The sequence below is a fragment of the Ambystoma mexicanum genome, chromosome 11 (genome assembly GCF_040938575.1).
Source record: "Ambystoma mexicanum isolate Mex_15411 chromosome 11, UKY_AmexF1_1, whole genome shotgun sequence".
Classification (NCBI taxonomy): Eukaryota; Metazoa; Chordata; class Amphibia; order Caudata; family Ambystomatidae; genus Ambystoma; species Ambystoma mexicanum.
The window spans coordinates 192,205,439-192,224,200 of NC_090934.1; the positions used below are offsets into that span (position 1 = coordinate 192,205,439).

At 47.2% G+C, this 18,762-nt stretch overlaps 1 protein-coding gene across 1 annotated transcript in view; it reads right to left on the minus strand.

The window, feature by feature from the left end:
• Window positions 1-18,762, minus strand: part of TRIM63 (tripartite motif containing 63) — a 37,266-nt gene that overhangs the window by 13,419 nt on the left and 5,085 nt on the right. The window contains exons 3-5 of the mRNA XM_069622804.1: window positions 16,320-16,488; window positions 7,778-7,873; window positions 5,119-5,352 (exon numbers count right to left, since the gene is read on the minus strand). Of these exons, the coding sequence (XP_069478905.1) occupies window positions 5,119-5,352; window positions 7,778-7,873; window positions 16,320-16,488 (499 nt within the window). The remainder of the gene's footprint in view (window positions 1-5,118; window positions 5,353-7,777; window positions 7,874-16,319; window positions 16,489-18,762) is intronic.

Below are 18,762 nucleotides of genomic sequence, written 5' to 3' on the forward strand. Positions count from 1 at the left end.
CTAAAGCTGATCTAGGAATTTACTAGTGGGAGGAGCTTATATACCATATGCTTTAGGTGCCCCCCTTTGTTAACCAACCCCCTAAAGCTGATCTAGGCATTTACTAGTGGGAAGAGCTTATATACCATATGCTTTAGGTGCCCTCCTTTGTTAACCAACCCCCTAAAGCTGATCTAGGCATTTACTAGTGGGAAGAGCTTATATACCATATGCTTCAAGTGCCCTCCTTTGTTAACCAACCGCCTAAAGCTGATCTAGGAATTTACTAGTGGGAGGAGCTTATATACCATATGCTTTAGGTGCCCTCCTTTCTTAACCAACCCCCTAAAGCTGATCTTGGCATTTACTAGTGGGAGGAGCTTATATACCACATGCTTTAAGTGCCCTCCTTTGTTAACCAACCCCCTAAAGCTGATCTAGGAATTTACTAGTGGGAGGAGCTTATATACCATATGCTTTAGGTGCCCTCCTTTGTTAACCAACCCCCTAAAGCTGATCTAGGAATTTACTAGTGGGAGGATCTTATATACCATATGCTTTAGGTGCCCCCCTTTGTTAACCAACCCCCTAAAGCTGATCTAGGCATTTACTAGTGGGAAGAGCTTATATACCATATGCTTTAGGTGCCCTCCTTTGTTAACCAACTCCCTAAAGCTGATCTAGGCATTTACTAGTGGGAAGAGCTTATATACCATATGCTTTAGGTGCCCTCCTTTCTTAACCAACCCCCTAAAGCTGATCTAGGCATTTACTAGTGGGAGGAGCTTATATATCACATGCTTTAAGTGCCCTCCTTTGTTAACCAACCCCCTAAAGCTGATCTAGGAATTTACTAGTGGGACGAGCTTATATACCACATGCTTTAAGTGCCCTCCTGTGTTAACAAAGCCCCTAAAGCTGATCTAGGCATTTACTAGTGGGAGGAGCTTATATACCACATGCTTTATGTGCCCTCCTTTGTTAACCAACCCCCTAAAGCTGATCTAGGCATTTACTAGTGGGAGGAGCTTATACACCACATGCTTTAGGTGCCCCCCTTTGTTAACCAACCCCCTAAAGCTGATCTAGGCATTTACTAGTGGGAAGAGCTTATATGCCATATGCTTTAGGTGCCCTCCTTTGTTAACCAACCCCCTAAAGCTGATCTAGGCATTTACTAGTGGGAAGAGCTTATATACCATATGCTTTAAGTGCCCTCCTTTGTTAACCAACCGCCTATAGCTGATCTAGGAATTTACTAGTGGGAGGAGCTTATGTACCATATGCTTTAGGTGCCCTCCTTTCTTAACCAACCCCCTAAGGCTGATCTTGGCATTTACTAGTGGGAGGAGCTTATGTACCACATGCTTTAAGTGCCCTCCTTTGTTAACCAACCCCCTAAAGCTGATCTAGGAATTTACTAGTGGGAGGAGCTTATATACCATATGCTTTAGGTGCTCTCCTTTGTTAACCAACTGCCTAAAGCTGATCTAGGAATTTACTAGTGGGAGGAGCTTATATACCATATGCTTTAGGTGCCCTCCTTTCTTAACCAACCCCCTAAAGCTGATCTTGGCATTTACTAGTGGGAGCAGCTTATATACCACATGCTTTAAGTGCCCTCCTTTGTTAACCAACCCCCTAAAGCTGATCTAGGAATTTACTAGTGGGAGGAGCTTATATACCATATGCTTGAGGTGCCCTCCTTTGTTAACCAACCCCCTAAAGCTGATCTAGGAATTTACTAGTGGGAGGAGCTTATATACCATATGCTTTAGGTGCCCTCCTTTGTTAACCAACCCCCTAAAGCTGATCTAGGAATTTACTAGTGGGAGGAGCTTATATACCATATGCTTTAGGTGCCCCCCTTTGTTAACCAACCCCCTAAAGCTGATCTAGGCATTTACTAGTGGGAAGAGCTTATATACCATATGCTTTAGGTGCCCTCCTTTCTTAACCAACCCCCTAAAGCTGATCTAGGCATTTACTAGTGGGAGGAGCTTATATACCACACGCTTTAAGTGCCCTCCTTTGTTAACCAACCCCCTAAAGCTGATCTAGGAATTTACTAGTGGGAGGAGCTTATATACCACACGCTTTAAGTGCCCTCCTTTGTTAACAAAGCCCCTAAAGCTGTTCTAGGCATTTACTAGTGGGAGGAGCTTATATACCACATGCTTTAGGTGCCCTCCTTTGTTAACCAACCCCCTAAAGCTGATCTAGGCATTTACTAGTGGGAGGAGCTTATATACCATATGCTTTAGGTGCCCCCCTTTGTTAACCAACCCCCTAAAGCTGATCTAGGCATTTACTAGTGGGAAGAGCTTATATACCATATGCTTTAGGTGCCCTCCTTTGTTAACCAACCCCCTAAAGCTGATCTAGGCATTTACTATTGGGAAGAGCTTATATACCATATGCTTTAAGTGCCCTCCTTTGTTAACCAACCGCCTAAAGCTGATCTAGGAATTTACTAGTGGGAGGAGCTTATATACCATATGCTTTAGGTGCCCTCCTTTCTTAACCAACCCCCTAAAGCTGATCTTGGCATTTACTAGTGGGAGGAGCTTATATACCACATGCTTTAAGTGCCCTCCTTTGTTAACCAACCCCCTAAAGCTGATCTAGGAATTTACTAGTGGGAGGAGCTTATATACCATATGCTTTAGGTGCCCTCCTTTGTTAACCAACCCCCTAAAGCTGATCTAGGAATTTACTAGTGGGAGGAGCTTATATACCATATGCTTTAGGTGCCCCCCTTTGTTAACCAACCCCCTAAAGCTGATCTAGGCATTTACTAGTGGGAAGAGCTTATATACCATATGCTTTAGGTGCCCTCCTTTGTTAACCAACCCCCTAAAGCTGATCTAGGCATTTACTAGTGGGAAGAGCTTATATACCACATGCTTTAAGTGCCCTCCTATGTTAACCAACCCCCTAAAGCTGATCTAGGAATTTACTAGTGGGAGGAGCTTATATACCATATGCTTTAGGTGCCCCCCTTTGTTAACCAACCCCCTAAAGCTGATCTAGGCATTTACTAGTGGGAAGAGCTTATATACCATATGCTTTAGGTGCCCTCCTTTGTTAACCAACCCCCTAAAGCTGATCTAGGCATTTACTACCATATGCTTTAGGTGCCCTCCTTTGTTAACAAAGCCCCTAAAGCTGTTCTAGGCATTTACTAGTGGGAGGAGCTTATATACCACATGCTTAAAGTGCCCTCCTTTGTTAACCAACCCCCTAAAGCTGATCTAGGCATTTACTAGTGGGAGGAGCTTATATACCACATGCTTTAAGTGCCCTCCTTTGTTAACCAACCCCCTAAAGCTGATCTAGGCATTTACTAGTGGGAGGAGCTTATATACCACATGCTTTAAGTGCCCCCTTTTGTTAAGGAACCCGTGTGTGCATTTGCTCCATGCTCATATTTAATGCCCAGAAACCCCCTCCCCCTCATCACCGTTATTTATGTGCATGCGCCCTTGCAATACAGACCACCTAAAGACACCAGAGTTCTCACATTTGAGAGCACTCCTCACTAGAGCACACACAGCCAGGACAAGTAATCCCCGATGCACTAGTTGCCATGGTGACGCATCATCAGAGCATCGAAAAGAGGGTTCCACAGTGATGTTACAGCATGATTTTGTAGCAAATGCCTCTGGCTGGACGTTCCTAAGGGAGGTGGTTACTCTCTATATGCCAAGCATCAATAGCTAATGAATGGATGCATGTGCCGTCCTCACAACACATTGATGCCACTGCATGATGTGTCCCCGGGTCATGGCTCTGAGGCAGGGTTGGACTGGGACATCAAATAGGCCCAGGCACCAATAAAAAAAAAGTGGCCCTCCATCGCCAGTGGATATTCATTACTTCATTGAACAAACTGTTTGACCACTACATAAGGGAGTGTTTAGGTCAAACGTATTGGGAATAGTGCATTTTAAAGCACCTTTGGACAGTAACATCTATCTAAACTATCTCTGCACAGAACAGTAACTCATCACACAGACCCTCTATGGGCCAATAAAACCGGGCAGCACTACCATGTTGGGCCTGCACTTTCGGCATTGGCCTATTGACCCATAGGCCAGTCTGAGCAGGCTCCCAGGGTATTCTATTAGATGGGTTCGTGGGAAGTCTCCAGAACTGAGCGTTCTGGTGCCCACACGCTACACAAACTGCATTTTGTGATAAAAGCATCGCCTTTGGCACAGATGTTGACTGTTGTGAACCAATTAGGATAGTCAGCCATTACAGATCGGGCCTCAGTCAGCCGTGGCAGCCATTTTTATCAGCCCCTCTTATGACACTCCGAAGGCATGTCATTCCCTTCATGACGGTGGTATGACCATACTAAACAGAACTAAGCAACGGACTTCAGCTCTCCTAAAGTGATGCATGACCCTCATTATATAAGCAAACAAATGTCAGTGGTAACACAACCCGACTCATCTAAAATGTGCACCTGTTTTTCAGTACGTTGTTGTGTAACACTGGAGAATTTTTCTTTTTTTTATCAAGATCCGCCTTGCCAAATGAAATAGTTGGTGCAATTGTTTGCATCTACCATTGTTCCCCTGGGGAGGTCCCTGTAACCAGTGACAATAATTGTGAAGGGATGAAACATTCGGGCAGTTTTTGAGACATGTCTGATATAATGTATCTATGCAGTGTTTAGTGCAACAGCCAGACTGTTAAGCTGAGTGTTAATAGGCATACGTAAACACTGTGCTTTAGTATTATGCCTTTATTTGTGGTGGTGATGCAAAATATTGTCACTTTTTGGTGATGTTGTTTTTACATATATATGTTTGTAACATTTTTAGATGTTTATCAAATGAATGATTTAAACTTTCTTATAAAAATGTAGAAGTGTAATTGTTCTTGTGATTTGTTCTACATGTTCTAAGTAATGGTGGATATGCTTGTCGAGCGGCCATTTTGGAAAATGCCCACCATAGCTGTCCTTGACAAGATATGCACTGGCTTGCTATCTAAATCTGTTCAATATATATGAAGGTATATATGCCCCAAATCTGATGCTTGCATCACAAAATGCACAATATGTTTTCTATGATACAATATACAAGTTCAAAGAAACTCAGTTATCAAGCCCCAGAGTTCACCCACCTGGAGGAAAGCTGCGACTCCCGTCTCATCCATAGACTGGATGGCGGACTCCACCAGCTTGGAAGACGATTCCTGCTGCTCCCGGTACCGCTGGAGCAGAGTCTGGATGAAGCCAAGCTTATCCTCCTGCTCCTTGGTGATTCTCTGGAGTAGGTCACCCTTCTTCTCCTCGAGGATGGCGTAAAGCAGGTCGAGGGTCTCATTCAGAGAGTCCTTCTTCTGTCGACAGTTTTCCTGTGTGAAAGAATACACCTTCATTGACTTACATCATAAAAGAATGCATGGATACCAGTTACAATGAAACAGAATCAGTGACAGGCAGACGGAACTAGGTCTGTGGTCCAGTGGTTGCCGCAGAAATGATGGCAATGCGCACCTCTTAATACAGAGACACGGCAAGAGGAGAATCCAAGTCTAGAGGTGTAAGAATAGGAATCTGTCTAATGCTTGCATGATGAGTGTATTCAACTTTTACCCAAAATCTTGGATCCAGTTGATGTGGCCTTTTGTGTTTTACACAATGGCCTGGTTCCCCCAACGCAGATATCTCGATTGAACAAGCCCCACTTGCCCCCCCCCCCCGTTCTATTATTACAGGCATCTTGCAGCGCTGGTGGAACCAGCATGTGAACCAACCAACTCAACCAAAGTCACCTAACCAGTTATCCTTTTAGGAATCCAGCTATTTGGTATAGGCCTTCAATCCACCCTAGATCTCAATGAGAAAACATTTCAACCATTGCCTGGCAAAAACACGGGATGTGCTCTGGGACCCAGAACAGTCAACAATGGCCATAAAAAAGCAGCTTATTGGAAATCCTAGACAATAACGTAGAAGGAACATTTATTAGGCGCTCTGAGATTAGTAGGGTGGTGATTTGGCACAGTATAAAAAATGTGTGACAAATTCCTAGATGTCGTTACTTCTCCCTAAGGGGGAGCCCCTTCCCATGACACCAGGGTGGTGAGGCCGCTACCCGACAGTCCCCCTGGAGGTGGTGCACAGCGGGAGGCTCTCATGGGGAGAGACTCCCACTCTGGGGACAGGGATGACCATCTAGGTTATGACCGAGACATCACACCTTGACCACACATCCTAACTCTCTTTTCTCTTCTTCTGAGAGCTCAGTACCATGTAGAAACATGTACTGTTGTAAGATCCAAGACCTTGTCTATTTGGGAGGAACTGGGCCGAAAAAGAACATGCTAGACCAAGTATATCTAGGACTGAGACGAGTTGGCCCAGCAGACCGATAAAGATCACACCAGGGAGACAAAAAAAGGACTTAACCCTTTTACCAAGAATATGCTTGCAACAAAGTATAAAGGTCAACAAAGGACTAGACCTTTGGTCAAATCCAGCCGAAGGAGGCATCAGGTGAGATGGTATGATATGATATGATATGGCATTTATAACGCGCCTATACACAAGGGTTTCAAGGTGTGACGAGGAATGGGAGGGGAAACAAAGGGAGGACAAGACAACAATCTTACTAGTCCTAGGGACGTTGAGATTGCGCAGGTGCAGGGGAGAGGGAAGGAGAAAAGTGCCAGGGGAAGGAGAGGAGGAGCAAGTGCAAGACACAGGATCAAAACATCAAAAACAAGTAGTGCGGCCAGCAGGTGGCAGTGCAAGGGTTAAGTGCAGACAACAATGTCTGCTAAGTGCAGGTAGGGGGACAGTAGGGTTGCAGATACAGACCCAAGTGCAGGGTTGCCAGGAGGCAGTTCAGGTGTGCAACTGGGAGGCAGGGACCTGGGCCCTTGGTTCAGAGGGTAGCCAGGTAACCAGTGCAGTATCAGACAGGAGATCAGCAGGGAAGAGGAAGAGAGAAGGCAGAAGCAAAGTGGAAAGTCTTGAGCTGCTTCTGGAATCAGAGATGGTTCTGCTCAAGTTTCTGAGAGGCAGGGAGGCTGTTCCAGAGGGTGGCGCCCGCCGAAGAGAGAGATCTGCCCCAACTGGTTGCTTGGAAAGAGACTGACCGTGAAGGAGTTGGAGGTGGAGGAGCGAAGAGCTTGAGTAGGAAGATATTTCTGAAGAGAGAGTTGGAGGTAATGTGGTCCTGGTTCTGTCAGGATTCAGCTAGTACCCTTTCTGATCCTACCCAAGCCCATGCCCGCTCAGCTCTGGCCTATCAGCTCTCTCTTGCCTTGGCTTGTGCACACTTTGATCATGTCTGCCCCATCTGGAACCCAACAATGTCTTGTCAAGCCACTTCTGGTACCCAGCCTGACCCTTTGCATCCACAGTTGAAAGCCATCCTGTACTGTCCTGTCACAGCAGTTAACCAACTCTTTTCTGGCCGCTCCCCACTGTTCCTGGTCATACCACAGCTGGTACACACCCATCAATGTCCTTCCCCAGATGGTTCCAACCCTTCTATGTCCTGCACTGCTTGTAGTCTTCTACTGCCCATGTTGGCACTCATTTAGTGCTGTCCCGCATAAGGTAGTACCAACCCAGCTCTATGGTTCCACTGCTAGTACCCACCTGTTTGTGTCCTGCTGAAGATGTTACCCACTAGCCAATCTTTGTCCCAGCTGGTAACCCCCTAGTTCTGTCTGGACATCTGGATTTGCCATCATACAGCACTGCAGCATTTGGTTTCATCTGTGCGACTCAGATTTCAAATGGCCGGCTCAGTTTGACATTACTCACCTCAATGGCTTTGCAGGACTCCTCAAGCTGGCTAATTATAGCCTGAACGCGCTCATTCCCTGCCACCAGTGTAGAAATGCAGCTACTCAGCTCTGTCTGTGGAGGAACCAAAAATAGAGTTAACCCTAAAATGCCAACAGGCGACAGAGAGGTCAACGAGGCGGGCTTCGACAGATAGCAGTGTTTTCATTAAAGCTACGGAGCGGGGTCGACAAGAGACAAGGGAAGATCAACATGATAAGGGGTGCTCCTTAAAGGACATAAGAAAGGGTCGACAGGAGAGAGGTTCTTTAAAAAGAGAAAGAGACAGCGATGACAACAAGACAAGTGGTGTTCGCAAAAGGACCCAGAGAGGGATAAACAAGACAAACGGGTGTTCAGCATGAGACAGAGAGGGCAACAGGGAGGGGTCAATGTGCAAATGAGTGTTCATCAAGAGACAAAGATAAGACAAGAAGACAATCTGTGGGTATTAAAGGACACAGCAGTCAACGAGACACTAAATAGTCCAGATGGCAGATTTGTGGTGTCCAAAAAACAATACAGGGAGGTCAATAAGACAAGGAAGAGTTCGGCAAGAGACACAGAAAGGTCAACGACGAAGGGTGGTGTTCATCAAACAAGAAAGGGGGGGGGGTCTTTATGACAAAGGACAGTTCAGCAAGAGATACAGACAAGTCAGTGAGGGAACATTATTGCATCAAACAAGAAAGGGAGGTCTTTATGACAAAGGACAGTTCAGCAAGAGACAGAGACAAGTCAGTGAGGGGGCATTATTGCATCAAACAAGCAAGGGAGTTCAAGAAGACAAAGGAGAATTCAGCAGGAGATGTAGGAAGGGTAATGAAGCAGAGCAAGGTTCATTAAACAATAAAAGGAGGTCAATAAGATAATGGAGAGTGCAGCAATGGAGGCAGAAAGGTGAACGAGGTAGGGCAGTGTTCATCAAACAAGAAATGGTGGCAAATAAGACAAAGGAGAGTTCAGCAAGAGGCATAGAAAGGTCAAGGCTGCCTGGCATTGTTCATCAAACAAGAATGGATAGTCAATAATACAAAGGAGAATTCAGCAAGAAAAACAGAAAGGTCAACAAGGTAGGACAGTGTTCATCAAATAACAAAGGGAGGTCAATAAAACAAAGGGGAGTTCAGCAAGAGACACAGAAACATCAGCGAGGCAGGCTGGTGTTCATCAAAGAAGAAAGTGAAGGAAATAAGACAAAGAAGAATTTAGCAAGAGACACAGAAAGGTCATCAATGCTGGGCAATTTCATCAAACAAGAAAGGGTGGCCAATAATACAAAGCAGAGATCAGCAAGAGACACAGAAAGGTCAAGGAGCTAGGGCAGTGTTCATCAAACAACAAAGGGAGGTCAATAATACAAAGCAGAGTTCAGCAAGAGACACAGAAAGGTCAACAAGGCAGGGAGTGTTCATCAAACAACAAAGGGAGCTCAATAAGACAAAAGAAAGTTCAGCAAGGGATACAGAAAGGTCAAGGAGGCAGGCTGTGTTCATCAAACAACAAAGGGAGGTCAATAAGACAAAGGTGGGTTCAGCAAGAAACACAGAAAGGTCAACGAGGCAGGCAGTGTTCATCAAACAATGAAGGGAGGTCAATAAGACAAAGGAGGGTACAGCAAGAGACACAGAAAGGTAAACAATGCCAGGCAATGTTCATCAAACAAGAAAGGGTGGCCAATAATACCAAGCAGAGTTCAGCAAGAGACACAGAAAGGTCAAGGAGGCAGGCAGTGTTCATCAAACAACAAAGGGAGGTCAATAAGACAAAGGAGAATTCAGCAAGAAACACAGAAAGGTCAACGGGACAAAGACATGTTCAGAAAGGCATCAAGAGGTGAAAGGAGGAGGGGTGTTCAGAAAATAGAGAGGGGAAAATAAGATAGGATATTCAGTAAGAGAGAAAGAGAAGACGACGAGACACATGGTGTCCATTGAAGCACAAAGAGAAGTTAATGAGACACCGAGAGGCCAGAGACAGGGAAAAATGAGTTTTCAGCAAGAGACAGAAGAAGGACAACGAGGCAGGTGTTCAAGACACACGGGTTAGTCAACAGGACAAAGAGGTGTCCAGCAATAGTGTATTAAATCGCACACAGAGGTCATAGAGTAGGCATTGTTCAGAAAAACATACAGAGAATGGTTCACGCGCAGCAGAGGGTTATTAGAAACATCTAATTTGACTGTCCTTTTCAGTATGCTATTTTAGGTTTATAGATACACTTAACCTGACCTTAAAACCATTTGCTCAAACATATATGTTTTGAATTCTTTCTCCATTCACCTTTGTATTACGCTTTTCCTAAACAATGGCGTCCTAAATCCAACTGAAGCTTGAAAAACTTGATGGTTAATGCAAGTTAGTAACGTGTTCCACTGGCTACCGGGGGTAAACAACCCAGCAGTCCGAGTTCAAGACCTGGGCGAATTGAGGGCCTTTAACAGGGCACAGGGACGTTTAACCCCAGTATAGCCCTTGGAACACATTACTAATGCTTTTAGCACCCCGGGTTTACCAAAGCATTAACCCAAGGTGTTAAAAAAAACAGGGATTTTTGGTCGGTAGTTTCCACGATGTGCGTGAGAGTACTTGGTGGGGACATTGATCTTGACTTCAAGACGATGATACTTGGTTGTGATGAACTGATAGATGAATTGACAGTGTCCCAGAAGAAATGCCTTCTCAGAGGGGCTATAATAAGTAAGAAATTGATCCTGCGTGGATGGAAGTCTCGGGTTGCACAATTACCAGATGAATGGATTGACGAAATGTATAAACTTGCGGACATGGAGAGGAAAATTTACAGGAGACTAAGAAAGTCGCAGATTTTTGATAAAATCTGGGGTACATTTTTGGATCTGTACTAGTTTCATGGTTCTTATGCTTGTTTTACTGATTGGGGTGGGGGAGAGGGGCTGTTGAAAATTGGTATGTATATATTTTATCACATAAATTGTTAATTTTAAGTTCATATTGATAGATATCCTTTCCTTGTTTCTATTCTGCCGTCACCTATAACTTGTGTTTTTATCTGGAAATGTAAATAAAGATTCAATTAGCGTGACGCCGCATACATCCCATTCTTTGAATAAAAATACTTTGCAGAGATGGCTGCCATGGTTGTGAAAGGCGGGGCTCAATAGAGAGCCCCTCTTCCATTTTCATGGCGGCTGGAAAAGCAAAATGCAGGGATGCTGTTGCGGCTGGTGCCACTGCCAATTCCGCCACAATCAGGTAAGTGGGGCTGGGGAGAGGCGATGGGTCTAGTAAAAAGACATTAAAAAAGAAGAGGAAAGGATGGGTGGAGAGAAGATGGTGGAACGGGGCGGGGGAAGCAGCCAGCAGGTTCAATGGAGCGCGGGCTGAGCTTGGGAGTATCAGCCTGCTAACCAAGGAACCTGATTGGCTGCGCCCTCACCGCTCCAGGTGCTAATAAGGTAAATACATCAGATAGGATATACAGCCCAGGACAATGTGTTCCAATGGATGTGGCGGAAGCACTACCAACAGCCTTCTTCTTTACAACAGTGGAAATAGGGATACATCAGGGGACTGGAAAAAGGCAGAGCTGGTGACACTCCGCAAAAGCGGGAGCATGGATGGAGCAAGCAGCTAAGGGCCAGTCAGCCTAATATCAGTGGTGGTGAAACAAATGGAATTCAGTGTTAAGGAAATGATTTGTCCAATACCTTAAATGGAAGGAGTACAGGATCCAGGGTAGCATGGGTACACAGGGGAAATGTCTTGTCAGACTATTCTAACCTTGGTCTTTTAATCTGGGGTGGGAGGGAATTAACTGTTTACAGACGTCTGCACAAGCTTTGATATTGTTCCAGACTGAAGCCTTGATAACAGATGAGTCAACATTCTGACATAGGGAGGGGGGCTCTGTTAAGTAAAGCCAACACAGTGGTCAAGAACGATAGTAGTCCAGTGCAAAGGCATGCACTTAGGTCATGGAAGCCCAGAGGGGTCCAATAGGATGGTGAGAGCTGGACAGGAAGGAGCACTTTGCCTGATCATACAGGATGACCGCAAAGTGGCTAAACAATTCAAAAAGGCTGCAGTGAGATTGAGAGACATGTCTGGGAGGATAGGGAATGGTAGCGACAGGGAAAGTGAGGGTGTGCCCTCAATGTAGACACCATTGGTGAGGCTCTATTCTCAGTAGTGGAGTACAGTTCATGAAGCTACATGGGACTAGTGTGTTCAGACCTGCTTGCCTTATCTGGGTTATATGACTGCCTCGCACTGACTATGGTATCCAGTTGGGTAGGACACCACCGGAGTATCGATTTTAGGGACTAGATCAGGAAGGAGTATTGTGTACTGTTCTCAAGGTATAATCTTGGCTTTTGTACCAACACCTGTAGGACACGCCTGAATGTTTATTACCAATTCTGAACATCTAATCTCTACTATGGTATTATATTCTGGAGGTCACATCTCCAGAAGGATAACGATAGAACAAAGACAGGCCGGAGACGAAGGACCAAATTGGCATATGGTTTAAATCATAGGCACTGTGAGGAGAGGTTTTGGAATCTGAACATCCTTACATTGGTGGTAAGGACGGTTTGGGGAATGGGATGAAGGCATTTTGGGAGGAGGATCGGGATAGACCTCAAAGATTTAGCCATGTCTGAGGACAAGCAATAAAGACTTGACTATGCTCCAGTGACAAGAGATGAAGACTCACCAGATTCTAGAAATGGGAAATAAAGACCTAGCCAGGCTCCAGGGATAAGAAACAAAGACCGCACCAGGTTGTGGGGATAGGAAATGAAAAACAGTCCAGGCTTTCGGATTGGAAATTAAGACCTGGCTACTAGGATCCGGAGCAGGAAACAAATACCTGGTCTGGTTCTGGAAACAGAACCAGACCCAGTCTCTGGGGAATAGAAATGAAAACCTGTCTAGTCTCCAGAGGCAGAAAATTAAGACCTGGCCAGACTATGGGAAAAGGAAAAGAAGTCATGGTCAGGTTCTGCAAAGGGAAATTGATACCTGGCCAAGCACAAGAAATGAAGAAATGAAAACCGGGTAGGCTTTGTGGGTGAGAAATTAGGAACTTGATAGCCTCCAGATACCGGGAACGATGGGCTGGTCACTCCCTAAATACAGATCATGATGAATTAGTGAGGGTCTGGGGACAGGACATGATGAGCTGGGTAATCTCTGTGGACAGGAAGTGAAGACCTGACCAATCTATGGACAGGGAATGGCAGACTAGCCAGGGTCTGGGTGAGAGTGCCATGAAATGAGGCCCCTCTAGGAATGGAGCATCCTCTTCAAATGGCTGCTGCCTCCTTAAATGGAGGTGACCTCTACTGCTTTTTATAAATGACAGGCCAGGATGATGATGAAACCTTTCCTGGGACTTCCAAGAGCTGCACAGCAGATGTTTATATCTGGGGAGCCCTCCTCTCTCCTGCGCACTGCGACTATTAAGACCCTAAATTTAAACTCTGACATAACCTCCTCCTGCTTTCGGTCACTGTCATTATAAATACACATCCATTAACTAAAGAGCCACTGCGCGCATTGACACCCCAGACAGAACACACGCCTCAGCCAGCTGACACACTGTGCACGCAGAGGCACTGTGCAGCACGCAGAGGCACTGTGCACCAGCTGACACACTGTGCACGCAGAGGCACTGTGCACACTCTGACACCCAGAGCACACGCCTCAGCCAGCTGACACACTGTGCACGCAGAGGCACTGTGCAGCACGCAGAGGCACCGTGCACCAGCTGACACACTGTGCACGCAGAGGCACTGTGCAGCACGCAGAGGCACTGTGCACCAGCTGACACACTGTGCACGCAGAGGCACTGTGCACACTCTGATACCCAGAGCACACGCCTCAGCCAGCTGACACACTGTGCACGCAGAGGCACTGTGCGCACTCTGACACCCAGAGCACACGCCTCAGCCAGGAGACACACTGTGCACGCAGAAGCACTGTGCACACGCCTCAGCCAGCTGACACACAGTGAACGCAGAGGCACTGTGACACCCAGAGCACACGCCTCAGCCAGCTGACACACTGTGCACGCAGAGGCACTGTGCACACTCTGACACCCAGAGCACACGCCTCAGCCAGGTGACATACTGTGCACGCAGAGGCACTGTGCACACTCTGACACCCAGAGCACACGCCTCAGCCAGCTGACACACTGTGCACGCAGAGGCACTGTGCACACTCTGACACCCAGAGCAAACGCCTCAGCCAGGTGACACACTGTGCACGCAGAGGCACTGTGCACACTTTGACACCCAGAGCACACGCCTCAGCCAGCTGACACACTGTGCACGCAGAGGCACTGTGCACACTCTGACACCCAGAGCAAACGCCTCAGCCAGGTGACACACTGTGCACACCGAGGCAATTTGCACACTCCGACACCCAGAGCACACGCCTCAGCCAGCTGACACACTGTGCACGCAGAGGCACAGTGCACACTGAACACACTGAGGTCCTAAGCCAGGGGTTTGCAACCTGAGGCTCTTGAGATGTTTTCGACTACGACTCCCATTATCCCTCCCCATTGCATATGCTGTCGAGGGCAGATAGGAGTTCAAAACCTCAGGAGAGCAAATGGTTCCAGGCCACTGCCCTCAGCACACTGATCTAGCTCAGTCGGGCCGTATGGATCCTGGGCTGAGGCTCGAAGCTGGAAGAGGGCCTTGGAGGCACAGTCCCGTGGTGCTCATGATGGCCTCTGTTTCCTAAAGGAAGTGGGGCTGACGCTAAGGAGTGTGGGTGACATCCTGCCTCAGATAGAAGCAGCCAGTGCCGTGGGTGGGGTACTTCTTGGTGACATTATTTTACAGGTCTCCTGTTAGTGGGAAGTGGGATTGAACTGCAGTGCCCCCTTTTGGGGATCTGTTGTTCAAGGTTCTTATTGGAGGGCTCTGTTGTACTCCTACTTGGGCCTTTCTCTGTGCTACGGTTATTGGTGTTTTTTGCATTCCTTATTAGGAATGAAGTGCTGTTTTGAGAAGCACTATTGTGGTGGGGTGACTCCTCAGGTGAGTGGGGGCTCTAGCATGTGGTTCTTCTATTGAGGGGCGCTGCTAGACAGTTCCCTTATGGGGTAGTTGGGTCTCTTATGGGGTTCCCTTGTTGGGGCTTTTGCAGAGGCTTTGTTCTGGGGCACTCTTATTGGGGTGGAGCAGTTTGTTCTGCACTGGTCTCATTGGGGTGTCATTGATCTACAGCACTTTCCACGGGGCTCTCTTCCGTGGTCTTCCTTTGGAGGGCTCTGTCCTATTGGAGATTGCACTCTTCTACTATGGGGCTCTGCAATGCAATGTTCCTATTGGGTGCTTTTGTTCTGTGGTGCTTTTGTTGGGGCCTAAATTCTGCATTGCTCCAATGGAGGGTGGCGGTATAATGCAGAGCACACAAGGGTTTTGGTTTGCTGTCCTGTTATTGAAGGAGGTGTGTGTGAAGCCCTTTGTAGGAGTTATATCTTAGTGCTCTCATAGGGGCCATGTTCTTTGATACATTTATTTGGGGGCTGTGTTTTGGTTCCCTTATTAAGGAGGCTGTGTTTGGCAATGCTCTTTTCGGGGTTGTTTTGCTGCATGGTGTTGTGGTTTACCGTTTTCTAAACTTTAATGTGTGTTTCTCTTATTGGGGTGGAAGGTGGTGGATCTCTTACTGGGTGACTGTTCTGTGGTGCTCTTATTGCTGAGTTGTGTTTTGGTCTGTTTTTATTCAGGGCAGTGCTCTTTTTGGGGACTCTGTTTGGAAGTACTCTTACTGGGTGATGTATTTAGCTGTGGTTTTATGGGGCGTCTGTTTTGCGGTGTTCTGTTATGTTCTCAGAGACTTGCCAACCCTACCGATTTAGGTGGTAGGATATCGCTTTTTAAGCAGTCCAACCGCCTACCGATTTATTGGCACCAAATACCGATTTTTTTTTGTAAAAAAACCCCCCAAAAAAAGTATATTTTTTAAAACTTTTTTTTTTTTGCCCACGCCAGCTCGAGGGAGTCTTTCAAGGGCTCCCCCGAGCTGGCGTAGCAGGAGAAGGCGCGGCATGCAGGCTTTTGATGTCAAAGGTACCCACGGCGGTGGGCTAAATGCGCCCCTCTGCTGCGGGTGCCTTTGACAAAAGGCGCCATTAGCCCCCACCACGCCAGCTCGGTGGAGTCTTTCAAGGGCTCCCCCGAGCTGGCGTGGTGGCAGAAGGCGTGGCAGGCGCCTCATTGTCCTTGAATGCACCCACGGCGGCGGGCTCATTCAATGACAATGGGCTGCTGACGCGCCCTATTCCTATCACTACCTCCTCGCCTGACTATTTTTGAAACTTTAAGATTCCTACAGATTTTTGGTCACAGAATGTTGGCATGTATGTTCTCTGGTGCTATTATTGGGGGCTTTTGCAGTGCTCTCATTAGGGTAATATGCTTTGCCCTGCTCTTGTTGGGGTAATGCGTCCTGCACTGTTTCTATTGGCTACCACTTTCTGCGCAGCTCTCACGTGACCGGCGGCTATGGTGCGTACCTTTTGACCCTGATACACGCTCTGGAGCTGCGCCACCTGGCAGTCCTTGTGCGCCCCGAACACCTTGCACATGGAACACGTCGGCACCTCGCACGTCAGGCAGTAAATGTTGATTTTCTCGTCTTCGTGCTCCTTGCACATGGGCTGTTTCCCCTTCTTCAGGGGCCGGCTGTGGGGTGGAAACAAAGAGAAAGGGTTAAAATAGCTTGTGTGACTGACTGACTCTTCTCCAACCCTTATCCCCCCGCCCCAAATGCTTATGCACCCAGGTTAACCAACACATAGAAGATGGGTTGACATCTATCACTTCTGGCCTGAGTGCGAGTAAATTGTGATGCAGGCGCGAGTGGCATGAACTGTTCATGTAGCTGTGAATGGACTGATCACAGGTTGCTGACATGTAGTTGAGGAAATTAGCCATGGATCGTTGATAAGGAGGTAAAAAGTTCGGCATGGGTTGTTGGCGTGCAAATGATTGGCTGAGTTGTGGTTGGGAAACAAGGCCGGCCTTAGGGCAGGGCGGGCGTGGCGACCGCCCTGGGTTGCCATGCCCCCCAGGTCGCAGTTAGCCCATTGCTATGCCAGCTCGGGGGAGTCTTTCAAGCAGTGATGGAAGTGTGTGGAAAGAAGAAGTGGAACTACGTTCCCCACTGTCCTACACCCGCACTCCACAAACCCTGTCACCACACCGCCACCCACACACTATACAAACCCCCAAACACATGCAACTGCTGCTTAAGGGAACATTCAGTGCAGTTTCAACTTCTTCCTACACTTATTTTGAAATAAGTGTAGGAAGAAGTCCAATTTGCCAAGAGCACTGCTGCCACTAAGGCCAGCCCTGGTGGGAATGTAAGTGGCCTGAGCATTGATCGTTCATGTGGCAGTGAATGGGATGATCACACATTGCCAATATGTAGTTGAGGTGGCTGGCCATTGATCGCCGATTTGGAGGTAAACAGTTTAGGATGGATTGCTGGTGTGGAAGTGATCGGCCGAGGTGTGGGTGTGAAGGTGAGTGTAGCAAAACAGAAGAGGTGATGGCTGGAAGGTTTAGAATAAATCTTAACCATTGGCATTGCTCTGGGCAACCCTCCAGACCATCGTTCTTCACCTGCCAAACCATTACAAAAAGGATGTGAAGGTGAGTGGCTTGGTCATCAATCGTTCATGTTGTGGTGAATTTGCTGAGCATACATTGTTGACAGGTTTTTAAGTGGCCTGGCCATGGATTGATGATATGCGTGAACCGGTGATGTGGAGGTGCGGTGCCTAGGAGTGGCCGTAGAGGCGAGTGACCTGGGCATTGATCATTCATGTGCCATTGAATCAGCTGACCACACATTACTGATATGTAGTTGAGCTGGCTGGACATGGATCGCCGATTTGGATGTACACTGTTTGCTATGTATTGGTGTTGTGGAAGTGAGCGACCGCGGTGTGGATGTGAAGGTGAGTGTAGCAAAACAGAAGAGGTGATGGCTGGAAGGTTTAGAATAAATCTTAACCATTGGCATTGCTCTGGGCAACCCTCCAGACCATCGTTCTTCACCTGCCAAGCCGTTAAAAAAGGAAAAGACCACATGCAAATCTGGCTTAGTTACTGATATGTAGTTGAGGTGGCTGGCCATGGATCGCCGATTTGGAGGTAAACAGTTTGGCATGGATTGCTGGTGTTGAAGCGTGCAGCTGAAATGTGGGTGGGAAGGTGAGTGGCCTGGGCATTGATCGTTCATGTGGCAGTGAATGGGCTGATCACACATTGCCGATATGTAGTTGAGGTGTCTGACCATGGATCGCCGATTTGGAGGTAAACAGTTTGGCATGGATTGCTGGTGTGGAAGCGTGCGGCCGAAGTGTGGGCGGGAAGGTGAGTGGCCTGGGCATTGATCGTTCATGTGATAATGATTGGGCTGATCCTACATAGTTGGTCTGTAGTTGGGCTGGCAGGCCATGAATGGATGATTTGGAGGTTGCAGTTAGGCATGGATTATTGTTGTAGAGGTGAGTGGTCCTAGTGTGCACCACGGATGTGGAGGGGAGTAGCATGGATCACTGAAGGTTCTCAGCGTGGAACGTTAACGTGCTGTTGATTCGCCTAGGCCTGCATCATTGGTGCTATGCGGAATGGACTGATCATAATGTGGAGGTGATGGACCTGGGCCTGGATCAGTGATGTGGAGGTAAACACACTTCTTAAAGCCAGGTTCACACTGAATAAATTCCCCAAATAAAACAAATTAATAATTGACTGATTGTGGGTTGTTTATGTGGCGATGAGCAGTTTGGATGTGAATCGATGTGGAGGGAAGCGGTCTGAGCCTTGATCACTGATGTGTGGTTGGGGAGCTTGAATGTCGAGTGATGTTGAGGTGAGCGATCCTGCCTAAATGTGGATGAGAAATGTGGAAAGGAGCCACTCCAACCTGGATATGAATCAGTG